The following is a 19093-nucleotide window of genomic DNA, read 5'->3' as shown; positions in this document are numbered from 1 at the left end:
AAAAAAAAAAAAAAAAAAAAAAAAAAAAAAAGTTTAGTAAATACAAAGAGACAGCTGTTGCCCTTCAATGTATGAACCTCTCCATTTAAAAAAACAACAGCTCTTCACCGTTTTGATTTCCTTTCTTCGTTGTCTCTTTTACTTTGTTTTTCTAATCAGGATAAATTCATGAGATAAGAAAAAGAATGGCATCTAGAGTAAATACCAGTTTAACTTTGATTCCCAAGCAGAAATACAGACGTCGTAATCATCGATCCAGCCGTTTTTCCAACATCCTTGACCCAGATTCTCAGCCCTTATCAACGCTTGGAAATTTTAAAGCCTTGCCATTGGAAATATTCCAGATAATCTTAAGATGTTTGTCAGGTGAGGTTTGGGGACTATGAGTAGGCTACATGGACAATTGAATGTTTTATTTTCCCCAAGAACTAGTTTGTCATCTTAGGCCCTGCTAGAATGTTAATGGTGTTCACATTGTTTATTTTTAAAATTTCATCAGTGTTAGGTAAGTGGTACTCAAAGAAAATATGATACTCAAATGCTTTAAAACATGCTTCTAATTATAATGACATGGTAATTTGACTGTTACATCCCCAATGTTTCTAATTCATTGAGAACTAGATTTAAAACAATTTTAAGATTTTCCTTTTCCCCCACTTTTATTATTTATTTATTTATTATTTATTATTAATAATATTATTATTGTTATTAATCTATTATAAATTAATAGATTGTGCTAATAGTGATGTTCTTGTATTTAAGCCGTTCATATGTGTGTGTGTGTGTGTGTGTGTATGTTTCTTTTGATAGTGAAGGATATCAGCGTGCTAAGCATGGTGTCCAAAACAGTCAGCCAGCACGTTATTAATTATATCTCAACCTCATCAGGAAGCAAAAGACTTTTACTGCAGGAATTTCATAACCTTGAGCTGCCTGACAGGAGACAAGACTGCACTATATTGGAACACTACAGATCTCTAGGTAATTTATGTAATGTAATGAGAATTGTAACAAGTAAAGAACTATACTTAATTAAGGGGATTTTATTATACAATTCTGTAAGGCCTGTGCGAAATGGAATACTTCCTATTTCTATGATGCTTTTACTCTTCAGTGTAAGGACTTTCCCTTAATAACAGTCCCTTACACTTATATTTAAAGATGAGAGAATGCACTTTAAAGTGTCAGTCCTTGTGATTTCATGTGGATACAATGTCACCTGTGCTTATTGTCTAGGTGGCTTGCCAGTTTAGGAAATTGATGTATTTTCTATGCTTTACTTCCTGTGAATCTAATGAGTTTTATCTCTGTACTGCTTTTCCCTTTCAACCATAATCTAGTTCTTAAAATAGAAATTTAAGCATATTATTGTGAAAAATCACTTATTCTCTTATCAGAAACAGTGGTTTTCTTTTTTTTTAAAGCACTGTGCACATTTACTAATAAATCATAATGCTGTTATTAAATTAACCTTATCAAAAGAAATTCTGGACAATTTCTTCCCTTGATTTGTAATCATTTATGTCTTTTACCCCATTCATTGATTTCATTCTCCCTAAGAGTGCTGAAATAAAATTCTAATTTTGACTTGACTAATGACACCAGTTTAATTATGAAGCTGCTTATAATTAACCAAAACATGGCAATAAACTTAAATATCAGAGTGATGTTGAGATGTAAATAAAGGCATAAGAGTAAGTTACCTTTTAGTAGCCCAAGGATGCCTAGCTTTAAGATAATAAAATAAGACTATATAGATATATAAATACATCAAAGTGTATTTGACAAGTATACTTAGTAAGGCTAAACAAAAGGTCTGTAATCTGGTTACAGTGTTATTGGTTTCAGTATTTATGATTAGGCTTTGTGAAGCCTGTAACAGAATACGGCAGTTACTTTTTGCTACTTGTCATTGTGAATATATTTTTTCCAATATCATCGGATGTGGAGGAAGGCTACTTGGGAAAAACTTATTCTTTAGTTTTAATTTGAAAGAATTTTTTCTCCCTGACCAGGTTCAATTGCATAAACAAACAAAATAGCATTAAGACAATTATGTGGATAATTCAGTTAAAAATACAAATATGTATTGATCTCAAAAGCTAGCTTTTAAAAATGGTTTTACTCATGTAATGATTTCAACCTTCCATTTAAATTTTGTGCAGACACCTAGCTTATGACTAATTCTTTAGACAAATGTTTGATGTACTTACCATTTCCTCATGTTGCCATTCCTATCTGATCTGTTCTTGTTTTCCAACATTAAAATAACATTTTCAGAATTCTCCATTCTAAGGATTATAACTTTTAATTTGCTTCTTCATACAAAACAGAGCAGATGGCCAGTGTGGAAAGAACATTACATCTGACTCTATTTTAGTAGGAAGAAATTAAAGAAGTTAGTCTCTAAAGGGTATAGCAGAGCACTTGTGTTAAAAGAATAAATAAGTCAGCCGGTATTGTTTTGTTTTGTTTTTGCCGTACACGGGCCTCTCACTGTGGTGGCCTCTCCCGTTGCGGAGCACAGGCTCCGGACACGCAGGCTCATTGGTCATGGCTCACTGGCCTAACTGCTCCTCGGCATGTGAGATCTTTTCTGACCGGGGCACGAACCCGCATCCCCTGCATCCGCAGGCAGACTCTCAACCGCTGTGCCACCAGGGAAGCCCAGCCAGTATTGGTTTTTATGGTAAATTGAAACCCTTAAAAATAGGCGTTCTACATTAGAAAAAGCAACCAACATGCAATTATAGCTTACAATTCCCCAGCTATGATATGCCATGGGACTGGATGCCAAAACATGAAAGGAAGAGTTCTCTCAGCCTGAAAACTAAACACTGAAAATGTCTTTTTATGTACAATAATAAGGAGGGCTTATGTTTAAAACTCAATTCTGGTCATGTGTTGCCCAAACATAGCAACTTCTAAAAATAGATTCAATTCCCATAGAGTCTACAGAATTATATATAAAGTAGTTATTATATTATGTAAAAAAGTAAATGCAGAGAAGATGAAAACTGAAGAAAGTCATGATATTCAGATATATATTTTCCTACCATGTATCTTATTTTTAGTTTGAGGACATTTGGCCTTATAGGAATGTTAACAATGTATTACCATTTTAGGAAAACAGAACACTTAGAGGAAATAAATCATAACCATACACTTCCTGTCACTGTAGTTCAAGTTACATATCTCACTGGGAAATTGAAGGGTTTTTTTTTCTTTTTTAAATATCTAAACACAAAATTCTATACATTCTTAACATGCAAGCCCCATAAAAGGATATCTCTGAAGGAAGAAATAAATATTTCATCCAAACTGGATACTTTCTGTGAGAGAAAAACCGACTTCTAATCTCTGAAATTTTAAATACTTATGACTTCAAGTTTTTGTATTTGGAGAAAGGAGTACAAAATCTCTTTTCTCATTCTTTCCATTAGCAACTCTTAAAACATTTTTCATGGTGGACATGAGCTTAATTTTAAGACGTATTGGAATATGTTTTCTATGGAATAAAGACAGCAGAGTTTCCCTGTTGTGTTATTGTATCTTTTTAAATCTGAATACTTTCTCATATCTGTACTATACCATCAATTTCACAATTTTTTGTAAGATTTTATGCCATAGCCTCTTAGGTGGACACGAGAGTCACTTGGTAAACATCATATATGTGTTTTGCACCCTTCCTCCCAAACTTCCTCTTAAAAACTCTATCAGCTCCCAATCCACTATCGTATACTTGACTTTCAGGAAACATTATGCTGTGAATTATAGATATTCTTAAGTTAATTACATTGTTGTCATTTTTTCATATGTCTCTTTACTTTCTCAGGTCTACTGTTTAAAAGATGTACATTGCTGCTACCCACAAAGGAAAGACTGAAGTATATTCACAAGATACTCGCAGAAGTAAGATCATACTTCTGAATTAGCACACAGTCTTGATTTCCAGTAAATATATTTTATTATTAATGTCTTATACTCATTTTAAATCTGTCTTTAATTAGTGTAATTTCATGAATTGGTACTAAAAAGTTGGTTGATGATAATCTAATACTTTACCAAGTGCTCAGAGGTTATAAAACACCAAAATGTAGTATAGGAGTATTTTACTTATTATAAAATAATTTTTACATATAACTGAGTACATCATTCAAGTTTATTAGGTTTATCGGAGTAATAAAAGTATTTTTACCTCATGTGGGAATTCTGAGGTTGTTTTAAAGTGGTGATTTAGATATTTTATTAAAATGAAAATTATTTCCAAATGTTAACATTTTACTATTTAAATATTTGTGTTAAAACTATTTTTAATATATAAAATGACAAACCTTTTATGATAATTTATGACTTGGAAATGTGTATCAATATGTTTGGGCATAATCTCTGTTAGACATTGAGTTTTACTATATAAACCCAGTATATATCTAATACTGCTGATTCAGTTTTACACTCAATAGTATGCAAACTCTTTCTGATCCACTGGCTTTTTTCATGTCAGTGTTTGCATTGAGTTCAGCTGTATGTTATTGCAGCAGCTTCCAAGATGATCTTTCTGCCATTCACTTCTTCACTTCTCAAGACATTCTAAATGCTGAATCACTTACATCAAATTAATTTTCTTGCTTTTAATATTTCTGTGGCTACTCAATTTCATCAAGATAAGGTCCAAAGTCCACAGGTGGTATTTAGGGTTCCCCCTGACAGTGCAGCCTTACTTTCTACTACTTTGAGCCTAATTAAGCTGCTCATATCTTTCTGTCCAAATGAATATTTAAAAATTTTACCTCTATACCATTTTGCCCTTATTGTTTCCCTCACCAAATCTATTGATTATATTTGAATCCTACTTAAAGACATTGCTTGTTTCACATCCTTCATAAGCTGTTTAAATCATTCTCAAAATTATCCTTTCCCTGCTTTCATTGTATCTGATATGTTTGTTTGGTCATTTTAGCATTTATACATACTTTATCCTGAAATATAAAATTAATTTCGTGTATGTATATCTTATTGTTCTAAATAAATTGTGAGCTCCTTGAGGCAAAGACTTTGTTTTATATTTCATAATCCCCACCTATATAACATGAGACTAATCAGTTATTTAGTGTTTTAGTTATTTTCAGTTTAGACTGAAAACAATCCTTGCATATTTCCATTAAATTTGAATGTCAAATCATTGCACAGTTGCAGTGAAAAGGAAGAATTAACAGTTGTTCTCTTTACAGGTTTCCTGTTTTAAATTTAACGGCTGTGTAACTCCATTGCAATGTTTCGGATTACCATGTTACGGCATGTTTTTACAGGTACATTTTTTTTTTTAGTGAAAGAAGAAAAGGAATTATTTTTGAACTGTTATCAAGTAGAGCATGTAATCTGTCTTTCTATAGGATAATAAAAGTAATAATGACCTAAAAAGAAAACAAAATAACATTGTAAATGTTTGAGAATGTGTTAATCCAATAATATGTTTGCCACCTCAGATTTTCTTCTTGGATTTCTCACTGGTAAGAAATGTTTAACACTTATTTGCTCTATACCAATGTCCTTGAAGTTTCCAGCCAATTGTAATGACTAGAAATATTGTGGGGTGGAGGGTTTGTGTGTGCAATGAGTTTTAAGTCTTGGGCTAGTTATTTAAGATGTGATCTTAGAAATGAACTGTATTAAAAAAATAGTAACTATAGGAAATGATAGGGATAACTAACCTTTTCGTGGTAATTATTTTGCTATATGTATATAATTACTATGTTATATGTCTTTAACTTATACAATGTTATACATCAATTATATCTCAGTAAACCTGGGAGGGGGGAAGAAATCAACTGCATGATTTTAAGAACATTTTTTACTATTTTATTATAAACATTATAATAATAACATTATTATTAATGCTGTTCAATATATTATTAATATATTACACTGTTCTAAGCAGTTTACATGTATTAACTTACTTAAATATTACAGCAATCTTATGAGGTTTACAACAATCTTACAACAGTCTTGCTTATAACCCATCCTGCCAGCCAGCCACCATCTGCATGTACAGATTCCAGGGGCATAGACCCTCCTTCTAGCCCTCTTCCAAGATAGATAGATTTCTGCTTTTTCTTTTTCCCTTTGGAACAGGTAATATGAGCACATGTATTCATATAAAATTCAAAAGGTACAAAATGGTATAAAGTGAATCGTAAGTCTCCTCCCAGGCCTGTTCGTTGTTCACAGAGCTCCCTTCAACAGAAGTAACCACTGTTAGCAGTTTCTATTATGTCCTTCCAAAGAGAATAAGATTCATTTTTAAACTACTGAAATATAGTTCAACTATTTTAAGAAAAATTGATATGATTAATCAACTTTTTCAAAATCTACATATAGTTGAATACCATTTGAATTTTTCATATATGTTTAACTGTACATTCTGGTTTCCTCAAAGATAATTACTATATTTGGTCCTAATAAAAATTGTTTTTTGTTCACACCCAAATGTTGTAAATAAATGCTCATAATTGTCACATTAAAATGAGGTCATTATCATTTGTAAGCAATATCATAAATTATAGCTAGAGGGGATCAAAAGGGTTCTACTGTAGTCTAAAACTAAGCCACAGTATGGTTGTGAGTCAGATGTCTAAAGTTGTATCTATACTGTCAGAGTTCAGGATTCAGTACCATTTAGTTCCCTGAAAAGATACTCCCTATGCAACCAAAAAGAAACTGGATTTTGGAGCATTTCTAGGTTCTGTTTATATAAAATTTGCTACGAATTTGAACAGTTCCATAGTGGATAAAAATTGCACATTGCCTCGATTTTATGCTACAGCAGTTATGGTCATAAGGCAATAGTGACTTATGTTTTGATTTGATGGTTTGAACATCTGAAATGTTTCCTTTATCATCCTCAGACCTTAACAGCAGGATGGGATGAACTTGAGTGCCATCGTGTTTATAACTTCTTATGTGAGCTGACTAATCTCTCCCGCAACATGCAGACAGTTGTCTGCAGCAAACCAGGTAAAGAACTAAAATTCAGAGATAACCGTATACAGAGATTAAAATAGAAAAAAAAATTATAGTTCTAAAGTGTATTTCAAAATAAATTGTGGCATTCGTTTGTAGTAAAAAGACAAAGAGATGTAAGGGAATGATAAACACTGAATCAGATAGTGAGGCAGAAGTGGCCTGTGATTAGAGAAAGAGAAGCTCTCAGAGGGCTTCAACCACATTAATAATATTTTATTCCTTAAGCTGGTGGAGGATACAAAGGTGTTCATTATAGTATTCTTTAAACTTCTATATATACCTGAAATAGTTCATATTTTAAAAATTATAAGAGGGACTTTCCTGGCAGTCCAGTGGTTAGGACTCCATGCTTCCACTGTGTGTGATCCCTGGTCGGGGAACTAAGATCCTGCATGCCGCACAGTGCAGCCAAAAACAAAAATTAAAAGAACCCTACAATTTAGCAATTTCACTCTGAGAAACTCCCACAGTATGCACAAGGAGACGTATAAGAATGGGCATTGCAGCATGTAACCAGGGAAAGCTGCAAACAAAGTAATGCCTGTTGTCAGGAGAATGGATAAATGAATTATGGCATATTTATACAATTAAAACAATTAGTAGTGGGCTTCCCTGGTGGTGCAGTGGTTGAGAATCTGCCTGCCAATGCAGGGGACATGGGTTCGAGCCCTGGTCCCGGAAGATCCCACACGCCACAGAGTAACTAAGCCCGTGTGCCACAACTACTGAGCCTGTGCTCTAGAGCCTGCGAGCCACAACTGCTGAGCCCACGTGCCACAACTGCTGAAGCCCACGCGCCTAGAGCCCGTGCTCCGCAACAAGAGGAGCCACCGCAATGAGAAACCTGCGCACCACAACAAAGGGTAGCCCCCGCTCGCTGCAACTAGAGAGAAGCCCATGCACAGCAACGAAGACCCAATGCAGCCAAAAATAAAAATAAATAAATAAATTTATTTTTTAAAAAAATTAGTAGTTAAAATGAATTAACTAGAGCCATGTGTCTTACTATGGATAAATCTCAAAATATAATTTGAGAAAAAAAGGTTACCAAACAATAATTTTAATATGATACCATTTATACACATATTAAAAACATGCAAAACAATTCTATATATTCTTTATGGTTATATACATATGTAAAAAAGTATAAAAACATAGTTGGGAGGTATGATAGTTAATTTTGGGTATCAACTTGGGTAGGCCACAGTACCCAGATATTTGGTCAAACATTATTCTAGATGTTTCTTTGAAGTTATTTTTTAGATGAGATTAACATTTAACTCAGTAGATTTTGAGTAAAGTAGATTACCCTCCATAATGTGAGTGGGCCTCATCCAATCACTTGAAGGCCTTAACAGAAAAAGACTCCCCTCCCCAAACAAGGAAGAATTCTACCAACAGACTGCCTTTGGACTTGAGCTAGAACTCTTCTCTTGTCTGCAGCCTCCCACCCTACCCTGCAGATTATGGACTTGCCAAGCTTCCAGAATCCTCATGAGCACATTCCTCAAAATAAATCCTTCTCTATGTATATACACACACCCTGTTAGTTTTGTTTCTCTAGAGAAAGCTGACTAATACAGGAGGGATAAAACCCAATTCAAGATGGTGACTACCTCTGGGGAGGAAGGTGATTGGGACTGATACACAAGAAGTTTTAACTATATCAGAATGTTTTATTTATTTTTTAAATCTGCAGCAAATATAGCAAAAAAATAAAGAGTTGACAAAGCTAGCTGATCAGTACACAGTGTTTGTTATAGTATCTCTGCTTTTCTGTCAGCTTGAAATATTTCATTATGAAATAAATCATGGCATATTTTTATTTTAAAGGCAGACATAGAAGCCCAATGAAACAATAACAAAATTAATTTATCATGTCCCTCTCTTGATCAAAAAGTTTTATTAGCTTCCTTATATCTTCAAAATAAAGCCCAAACTGTTTATATTGGCCTTCATATTCTAATCCTAACTTACTTTTTCAAAATTATTGCCCACTACCTCTGTATCAGTTTGACATAGGCATATTGTTCTACTCACTGTATCTCAGACACCTCTTACACATTTCTACCTCATACCTTTTATTCATTCTCTCTTTTTCCTGAAATACCATCTCTCCTTTTTACCCTTTAAGACCCAATTTACCTGACCTCCTCTGTAAAGCCTTTCCTGATCTTCCCAGACCTGCAATAATCTCTCTCCTCTAAACTTCTGTGTTACTTGACTTAACACATCAGGAGACACTTACATATGGCCTTAGTGCATTGGCAGACTTTCCATTTACACTTGTCTTATCTACAAGTAAGTAGAACATAAATGGTATAAAAATATAAAATGTAAAATGGTACCACCACCGGGGAAAACAGTTTGGACATTCCTCAAAAAGCTAAAGGTGGAGTTATCATATGACTCAGCAATTGCACTCCTAGGTACATAACTAAGGAAATTGAGAGCAGGAACAAGGACAAATACTTGTACACCAGGGTTCACTGAAGCATTATTTTCAGTAGCCAAAAACTGGAAACAACCCAAGTGTTCATCAGTAGATGAATGAATAGACAAAATGTGGCATATACATACAATGGAATATTATTCAGTCATAAAAAGGGGTGAAGTTTTGATACAGGCCACAACATGGATGAACACTGAAAATATATGCTAAGGGACTTCCCTGGTGGCACAGTGGTTAAGAGTACGCCTGCCAGTGCAGGGGACACAGGTTTGAGCCCTGGTCTGGGAAGATCCCACATGCCATGGAACAGCTAAGCCTGTGTGCCACAACTACTGAGCCTGCGCTCTAGAGCCTGTGAGCCGCAACTGCTGAGCCCATGTGCCACGGCTACTGAAGTCCGTGCGCTTAGAGCCCGTGCTCCACAGCAAGAGAAGCCACCGCAATGAGAAGCCTGCGCACCGCAACGAAGAGTAGCCCCCGCTCGCTGCAACTAGAGAAAGCCCATGAGCGGCAATGAAGACCCAACGCAGCCAAAAATAAAATAAAATTAATTAATTAATTTAAAATATATATATATGCTAAGTGAAATAAGTCAAACACAAAAGACAAATATTGTATGATTCCACTTATGTGAGGTACCTAGAACAGGCAAATTCATAAAAACAGAAAGTAGATTAGAGGTTACCAGGATGTGGGAAGATGGGGAATGCAGAGTTATTGCTTAGTGGTTACAGAGTTTCTGTTTGAGATGAAAAATTTTAGTGTAAGACAGTGGTGATGGTTGAGCAACACTGTGACTGTAATTGATGCCACTGCATTGTATAGTTTAAAAATGGTTAAAATAGCAAATTTTATATTATATATATTTACCACAATTTAGGAAAATAATGTAATATATCAAAAACTGTTGAATTATATACATTAAAGGGTAAGGTATACAGTATGTAACATATACATTTCAATAAAGCTATTTAAAGCTTTATAATTAAAGCTTTATATTTAAAGCTAATAAAGCTATTTAAAAAAAAACGTGAGATACCACTTCATACCCACTAGGATGGCTAGAACCAAAAAGTCAGATAACAAGCCTTGGTGAGAATGTGGGGAATTTGGAGCCCTCATACATTGCTGGTGGGAATGCAAAATGGTGCAGTCACTTTGGAAACAATCTGGTAGTTATTCAATAATTAAATATAGAGTTACCATATTACCCAACAATCCCATTCCTAGGTATATCCTCAAGAGAAATGAAAACATATGTCCATACAGAAACTTGTACATGAATGTTAATAGCAACATTGTTCATAATAGCCAAAAGGTGAGACAACCCAAATATCCATCGATGGGTGAATCAATAAAAATGTGGTATATCTATACAATGGAATATTATTTGGCCATAAAAAGGAATGAAGTATTGATACTTGCCATAACATGGATATACCTTGAAAACATACTAAGGGGACTTCCCTGGTGGTCCAGTGGTTAAGAATCCGCCTTCCAATGCAGGCAACGTGGGTTCCATCCCAGGTCGGGGAACTAAGATCCCACATGCCACGGGGCAACTAAGCCCACATGCCACAACTACTGAACCCATGCACTCTGGAACCCACGCGCTGCAACTAGAGAAGCTTATGCACTGCAATGAAAAGATCCCGCATGCCACAGCTAAGACCCAACACAGCCAAATAAATAAATAAATAAATAGAAAATAAGTATTAAAAAAAAAAAACATGCTAAGGAAAGAAGTCAGTCACAAAAAACCACCTACTACGTGACTTCATTCATATGAAGAATAGGAAAAATCTATGGAGACGGCAAGTAGTGCTTAGTGCTGGGTGTGGTAAAGGGCAGAGGATAGGAGAGTGATAGCTAAAAGAGCAGGGTTTCTTTTTGAGGTAATCAAGATGTTCTAAAATTTACTTGGTAATGGGCACATATATCTGTGGATATACTAAAAAAAAAACGTTGAATTGTACACTTTAAATTGGTAAATTGTATGGGATGTAAATTGTATCCCAATAAAGTTGTTTTAAAAAAAGTAGTTCCTTGATAATCTCAAATTTTTACAGAGTAAAATGAATTAACACTCTCAGTATAAAGCATTTAATGATGTATGTCTTGACCTATCCAATATGCATATCAATCTTTCTAGGAAGAATAGTTTACAGTGCTTTTGTCTTCATAGGAAATGCCAGAAAACTGGAGTTATGGGTCAGACTGTTCTGTAGGAATGTTCTTCTTGATCACTGGACCCATCGAAGTGATTCTGCATTTTGGTTGACCTGTATATTAAAACCATGGCCAATGGTGAATCAGGCAAGATTACTGTATATCATCTTTGGACCAGTAGCTCCTCAAGATGGTGAGCATCCATTTCTTTGGGATGTATGTTACAAAATTGGTTAATTACTTTCACTTTAGGAAACGTATCTTTTTGTACCTGCTTAGTTTTGTCATTCCTAATAAGTAAACCATGTTTCATAAATGTATATACTACATTGACTTGTATATAACTTAAGCATCAAGACAGAAATTGTTCTGCTGCAGGCCATTTCTAAATATATTCTCATCATCTCTGATTTACCCAAAATAACTGCATTTCGGGCTTCCCTGGTGGCGCAGTGGTTGAGAGTCCGCCTGCCGATGCAGGGGACACGGGTTCGTGCCCCGGTCCGGGAAGATCCCACATGCCACAGAGCGGCTGGGCCCGTGAGCCATGGCCGCTGAGCCTGCGCGTCTGGAGCCTGTGCTCCACAACGGGAGAGGCCACAACAGTGAGAGGCCCGTGTACCGCAAACAAACAAACATTATTTTTTTTTTTTAATATATTTATTTATTTATTTTTGTCTGTGTTGGGTCTTCGTTGCTGCACACGGGCTTTCTTTAGTTGCGGTGAGCAGGGGCTACTCTTCCTTGCGGTGTGCAGGCTTCTCATTGCGGTGGCTTCTCTTGTTGCGGAGCACGGGCTCTAGGCGCACAGGCTTCAGTAGTTGTGGCACGTAGGCTCAGTAGTTGTGGCTCACGGGCTCTAGAGCTCAGGCTCAGTAGTTGTGGCGCATGGGTTTAGTTGTTTTGAGGCATGTGGGATCTTCCTGGGCCAGGGCTCAAACCCGTGTCTCCTGCATTGGCAGGTGGATTCCCAACCACTGCACCACTAGGGAAACCCTTTAAACATTATCTTAACTCAAGATTATATTTGCTGCTGTAGGGGACTAATAATGCAAGGGAAGCAATGTGGTAGTCAGAATTGATGTTTTACTTAATTTGGGGTGCATCATATTATTTTTTGCAATTTTTTGGCCTTTCTAATTAAGTTTTGCTTGGATGAATGTTAAAATTAGCATGTATTTAGTTCACACTGCCTTATATCAGGAGTTAACTAGTTTAAAGTGTGTTGAGTAGCAGCAGGAAGCCAGTCTGGGATCAAATTTTGTTTGTGTGTGTAATTCACAAAGAGAAATTGGTCATAGGTAAATAATAAAAAATTGACTGGATTACTCTGTTTTGATATAAATGTCTGGAAAATTCTCAGATACAGCATGCTCTCTTTTTGGAAGTCTATCACTAGGTTTTATTTCATTTTAGTAAGATTACATCAATTGTTTATTTTAATTTCTGTTATGGGGTAGCATTATCTTTGAACCAGAAACAGTGTTTTGCTTGGTGAAACTACCTTTTCTTTTCCTCATTTAGCTATTGTTGCTGTGCTTCATCACATCAGTCAGAGACATTAAAATTTATACTGTTATCAGAATTGACCTTTCATTATGAAAGTTAAAATGAAAGTAGCATATATAAGTAATGGATTCCATTATGCAATCCAATTTCCTTTTTAAACAATCTGTGTAGTCTTTATCACAAAGCCAACTGTTCTGTCATAGCCTAGCTTTTGTTTCAATTATCATTCAGGACAGGTGGTTTGGCAGAAAATGATAGAAGGACCTGCAGATGAACCCAGTCTGAAAGGTTTGGCTGATGCCATTAAATTACTATATGATACAGGCACCAAAGAATGGACAGCAGATGATGTTATCAGTCTTGTAGATGAACTATCAGGTAAAAAGAATTATTTACCACACACAGTAATAGAAATTTGTTATTAGAATACAGTTATAAAATTGTAAGGACAACTCTATAGGTAACAAAAGAATTGCCTATTGGAAATCACTAAATGCTTTAAAATATTTAAAGTTTGTCTTTATGTTTGAAGAGAATGCATATAGTCAACTTACTTTCCTTCCATTTTCCTTGCCAATTTTATAAATATGTATTTATTGCTATTATTTGAAAGCTTCATAATTTAATTAGCTTAATTATTCCCATTTTGAAGTTCTCAGAAACACCTCTGAATGTTGGGTAAGGAGAAGGCCCTTTCCTGTTTGTACTGGCGAGATGAAACAGTGTTTCCCATTCCTGCATAATCCTTTAGATTCTAAAGTTTACAAGATTTCTTTCTTTAGCAGGATTATACCACCTTGTCTGTTGACCTATGTGTAGGAGAAATGCTTTGACTGTATTACTAGTATATTTGTGAGAGTCGCTGTGACTTGGCAATAAATAATCTCTGTCCCCGGTTGAATGCTGTAATCGGAAAACTAAAGCATTTTTTCTGAGATTCTCCCTCGGCACTGATTGTATTTCCAATAAAGTAATATAATATTGCATGTATTTAATGATGTTTACTATAGCTATTGTATAATTTCTCATTAAATAACTGTTCTTTCTTTAATAAAAGTGGTTCCCCGTGAGTGGCTTCTAGAGAATAATGCACGTCTCCTAATCCTAAGTGGGAACAGCATCTGTTTCACTTTCATGGCTAGTAAAGCTATGAATGGACGGGCCATTGAACTGGCAAGGCTGATAGTCTTTTTGGCTTTGGTAAGTATAAAATAAGTTTTTTCTAGCAAATTGTTTAACATTATAGTTGACCTACTAGGGAGCTGCCCTGAAGGAACTGAAATATGTACAAAACATTTTGAAAGAATAAGTATTTAAGTATATATTTTTATATATACTTTATATATTTTAAAAATTTTTTAAATTTATATAATAAACTATCATATCTGGAATCATTCCTTGTGTTAACCTCTCCCCACTTCATATCTGGATTGTCATTATACAGCTCTGCCAAGTTATATTCTTTTTTTTCCCTTAAATTCCACTTAAAAATAAAGCATCCCTTATGATTTGCTCCAGGATAATCCCTGGGCAGCAGGGAGAGAATGTGTAAGTGAGTGGTGGTAGAAGTGAAACAAGATTAGTAATTGTTGAAGCTAGGGAATGGATACTAGGGGTTCATAATACTACTCGCTTTACTTTTATATAGTTAAAATGTTTTTCAACTTAAAACATTTAAAAATGTATTTAATATTCATTTGACACAAATTGAGTATTTACTATGGGCCATACCTGTGAGAGATTTTAGGGCTGTGGAAATTAATAGAACAAATCCCTGACCAAAAGCTGCTTACAGTCTTCTAAGCAATATCAAAGTATATATAAATAAATTCAGTGTGATAAGTGCAAAAATATGTAAAAAAAGATACAAAGGTATCAGAGGGGAGTCAATATTGGGTGGGCATAGAGTACAGAGAGGGCTTCCCCAATTCCAGTAGATATAAGTTTTTTAAATGAATAGGAAGTGTTCACCAGACAGAGGGGTTCGATTATTCAAGCATGTACCTGCATGTGTTGCATAGATATCTCATTTATTTGGCTTCCATCACAGATGCCAGCCCAACCAGTGCTTCAAAAACAATGGAATAATCTTCAGTTGGCTGTTGTAAGGAATAATTGAATGTAATCCATTTTCTACAAAATGGAGACAGGATCTTCACCAACTCAACTGCTTAAAACATGAATGAAATCTCTGTGGCTGTTTTAAAATGTGAAGAAAGCTACTAAATTAATTGTATTCTAAATGTAAATGTTTATTTTAATAAGCAGAGGCCCTCAAAACAAAAAAAAAAAAAGGAAAGAGAGAATTGGAATTGCATGACTATATCAGGGAACTATAAGCAGTTCAGTATTATTTCTGAAGGGGAAAATGTGCAAAAGAGGAGGAGATGGTAAGTTTAGATAGGAAGGGAGAGGCTAGGTAAGGCAGGGTCTGGTAGACCATTCTGTGGAGCTTGAACCACAGGAGCCACACTGCTGACAAGTTTTAGGAAGCAGGGAGACATTGTCAGTTTTACGTTTTTGGAAGGTGACTTTGGCCACACTGTAGTAAAAGGAATGGAGAGGAAACCACTAGGGGTGGAGAAACCTTCTCCGGAAAGCCTTCTCTGTTTAACATCTCAACTCTGGTCATTAATTTTCTCTAAATGGCCTCAGATTTGTCTTCTCTTTATCTTCATTTACCAGTGGTGTTCTAAGGCCACTGTATGTGTGGGGTAAGTCATCTCCCAAAATAGATTGCAAGCTCTTTGAAATCCAGGACTATGCCATTTATTTCTTTCATAGTGCCTTGTACGGTGCTTTACACATAATAAGTAGTCAATATATCTTTCTTGTCAGGTTAACATTATTTAGTTACAGTACTATATAGTTTATTTTCATGCTCTATGTTATTTGGCTATGTGAGTTAAATTGACCATTTAAGATATTAGTAAATAAACCTTTTTCCTTTCAGTCAGTTTTACCTATAAACATATAATTTTCACTTTATCTATCTTTTAAATAATAGAGAAATATTCCCTACTACTCTCAAGATGGAAAGTTGGTGTCACCATAGGGTTCTCTTGCCTGTTGAAATTGTCTGTCTGTCACCCTCATTGGACTCCTTGAAAATAGAGGCCGTGTCTTTATGGCTTACCATTGTATCCCCAGCTCTTAGCATGTGCTCAATAAACACTTATTGAATGAATGAGCAGGAGCCTTATTTTTCATATGTTTAACAATTGTTTTCAATATTATTTCTTACATTAATAAATAAATATTCTATGATAATCTTTTTTTCTATGATAATCTTGAACCAGGCTTTTTTTACTTCACACTTTTCCCCACTAAATTTATACCATTTGACAGCAAAGAAGTATTAGATATAAGAGCATTTCCCATTTATAGACTCAACATGATGTTATATGTATTAAATTCTGTAAAATTATAAACGGTCATTGTTAATACCATTTTCAAATTCTACCGCTTTCTTCAAATAAATATTTACCATAATGCTTTGTATGTCCAAATCAGGTATGTGAGAAAGAACTATACTGCATGGATTGGGCAGTTAAAATGACGCAAAAAGTCTGTAAAGTCTTTAGCACTCCAGTGGAAAGAAATAACTTCCTGCAGAGTGTGGCAAATGCATTTGCATATGTGATCATGGAAATGCTACAATCAGTTATGTCTGGTGAGTATGCATGTAGATGGTGCTCAGTTGTGAGTAAAGTGCATTCTAGTCTCCCCTTAAGACATAGATAATTCTGTGTAGACTTTTATATCTAAGCTAAAAATAGAAAAATCAGACATTGTTTTTCCATGAGATATATTTAGTTCCTGGTTTTGTCACTTTTAAAATCTGGTATTAGTTTCAATGGAGAACATGAAGTTAAAGAGTCTGCTCTGAAAGGAACTGATTTCAATTCTGCACAGCAAAAAGTTTTCACTTGCTTACTTAACCAACTATCATAATCATCATAATATTCTTTATTTGTATAGTTTACACACATAAATTTGTATAGTTTTATGAGGTGCCCAACAGGATAATTAACTCTATTTTACAGATGAGAAAACTAAGGCTTAGAGAAATTACCTGACTTGCCCAAGGTCATGAAGTTAGAAGCAATAAAGCATGGACCAGCATCTTTTTCTTCTGATTTCTAATTCAGAGCTCTAAATATAATTCCATGATTTCAATGGTTAATGTCTGACTTAGGGGAAAATCACTAACTAGTCTTCTGTTACATATTATTAGGGAAATTGGAACATCTTATGTTTCAAATAAATCATATATTTAGAAACTTAACTGTCATTTTCTTTTCCCTACTGTCTATTCCTGTGTATGGCATATAGAAGACCATGATGAAGACAACAGAAGCTTTCTGAATTTGTTCCATCTTGTGCATGCTCAGGCTAACTTCCATAAGGAGGTCCTGTATTTGACCATGAATACTCTCTCTACCTAAATACTCAGAAAGCCTTGCATTTAGAGAATAAATCAGTGAACTAACTATTAGAAGAGTGCTAATTTTCCACACTCAGAGAATAGCATCCATGGGACTTTTTATCACCTAAGTAACCTAAGAATTCAAAAGCTGCATAAAAAATTAGAAGCAACTGCTTATACCATTATTAATATAAAACTTTCAGGCAAACCCAAGAATGTATTAAGATTTCTCTAGAAAACAAGCTGCTCTAGATTTTGGTAAACCTAACACCAAGCTAAAATGGAACATTAGTGTTCAAGAATCTGGGGCCAGCCAACCTGTATGTGTGAGTCTTCAAAGCAAGAGAAAATTCTGATGCATAGTTAGAACAGATCCAAATTCACTAAATGGTGTGTATCTGTTCACTTTGCTTAGGTTGTGTAAACATAGCGTAGAATGTTTTGTGAAGATTTGCAGTATGATGTTTTGGAATGTGCAGATATAAATCACATTTTTTTTTACCACCTTCTTGGCATATGATTACAAAGAATATTTTATTTGCTTCAAGTTTTGCAGATCAAAAACCAAAGGAAGTATGTGTGTGTGTACGTATATATCCATATGTGTATATATATATATATACACACACATACATGCACACACACATATATTTCCTTCTCTAAGACAATCTAAAAAGTATATAAATAGAGGAAGGCATATATTGTCTTAATACAATCAAATCACCTTTTATTCTTTCCTGGGGATTAGAGTAAAATGTTGCAATTAAGGAGAAATATAAAATGAAAGAAAGTAGCTATTCTGCTCCTAAAGCTTTTCTCCCTATCTTAAAAAATAGGACTTGAAGGAAACTGAAAGCATGGATGGTTCGAGCAGCCCATGAGAGAATGGGGTTTATCTTCACTCAAGTAAATGGATTCCAAGAAGCTCCAGGACTATTTCAGTTTGACTAGCTTCTGCCACTGCCACTCTTACTATTAAAATAGAAAAAGTAGTGCCTAACAAGCTGAAATAATGCTGGAGCCCTCCTGGATCTCATATTTTCTTCTCCTTGGGTTTAATCACTTTACTTCTGCTGAAGACACACCCCTTCCCACTGGACTTCTCAGAGGCTGACTTTTTGTTTTCCTAAGCCCTTGACTTAACTCACCTCTGTAGTTGAGGAAGGGAAGAAAAACTAGAAGATATAGAAATTACCCACAGGAGTGGGGTACAAATTGTGGGAAATTCTCAAGTTTGGCAAAAAGATGATTTTTACTTCCACTAATAACAATCTAATGACACACCTTAATAGGATTGAGAAAGAGTGAAAATTATGGAGAAGATATGAATTGTAATAACAAGGTTTTACTATATTTTAGTAGCAAAAGGACTTACCTCTATTTTTGGAGGGTCAGAAATTAACTGTCTTTCTTTGATGGATTGTCCAACTGTAATTCCATCAGTGGCAGGAATTTTTTCTGCAGAGTTTAGTATTTACATTTTTTTTTTTTTTTTTTTTTTTTCCCTTTTT

General features: G+C 34.9%; 1 protein-coding gene across 1 annotated transcript in view; it reads left to right on the top strand.

Annotated features, from left to right (window-relative positions):
* Positions 1 to 18377, top strand: part of FBXO47 (F-box protein 47) — a 22102-nt gene extending 3725 nt beyond the window's left edge. Inside the window, exons 2-11 of the mRNA XM_007465149.1 lie at positions 160 to 366; positions 811 to 981; positions 3836 to 3912; positions 5232 to 5309; positions 6906 to 7014; positions 11661 to 11837; positions 13385 to 13531; positions 14211 to 14353; positions 16667 to 16826; positions 17489 to 18377. Coding sequence (XP_007465211.1) covers positions 186 to 366; positions 811 to 981; positions 3836 to 3912; positions 5232 to 5309; positions 6906 to 7014; positions 11661 to 11837; positions 13385 to 13531; positions 14211 to 14353; positions 16667 to 16826; positions 17489 to 17601 — 1356 coding nt within the window. The 5' untranslated portion in view covers positions 160 to 185 and the 3' untranslated portion in view covers positions 17602 to 18377. The remainder of the gene's footprint in view (positions 1 to 159; positions 367 to 810; positions 982 to 3835; positions 3913 to 5231; positions 5310 to 6905; positions 7015 to 11660; positions 11838 to 13384; positions 13532 to 14210; positions 14354 to 16666; positions 16827 to 17488) is intronic.
* The last annotated feature ends 716 nt before the right edge of the window (positions 18378 to 19093 follow it).

This window comes from Lipotes vexillifer, unplaced genomic scaffold, assembly GCF_000442215.2.
Source record: "Lipotes vexillifer unplaced genomic scaffold, Lipotes_vexillifer_v1.1 scaffold591, whole genome shotgun sequence".
NCBI lineage: Eukaryota > Metazoa > Chordata > Mammalia > Artiodactyla > Lipotidae > Lipotes > Lipotes vexillifer.
Note: the sequence above shows the minus strand (reverse complement) of the source record. Positions and strands in the feature narration are given on the sequence as shown.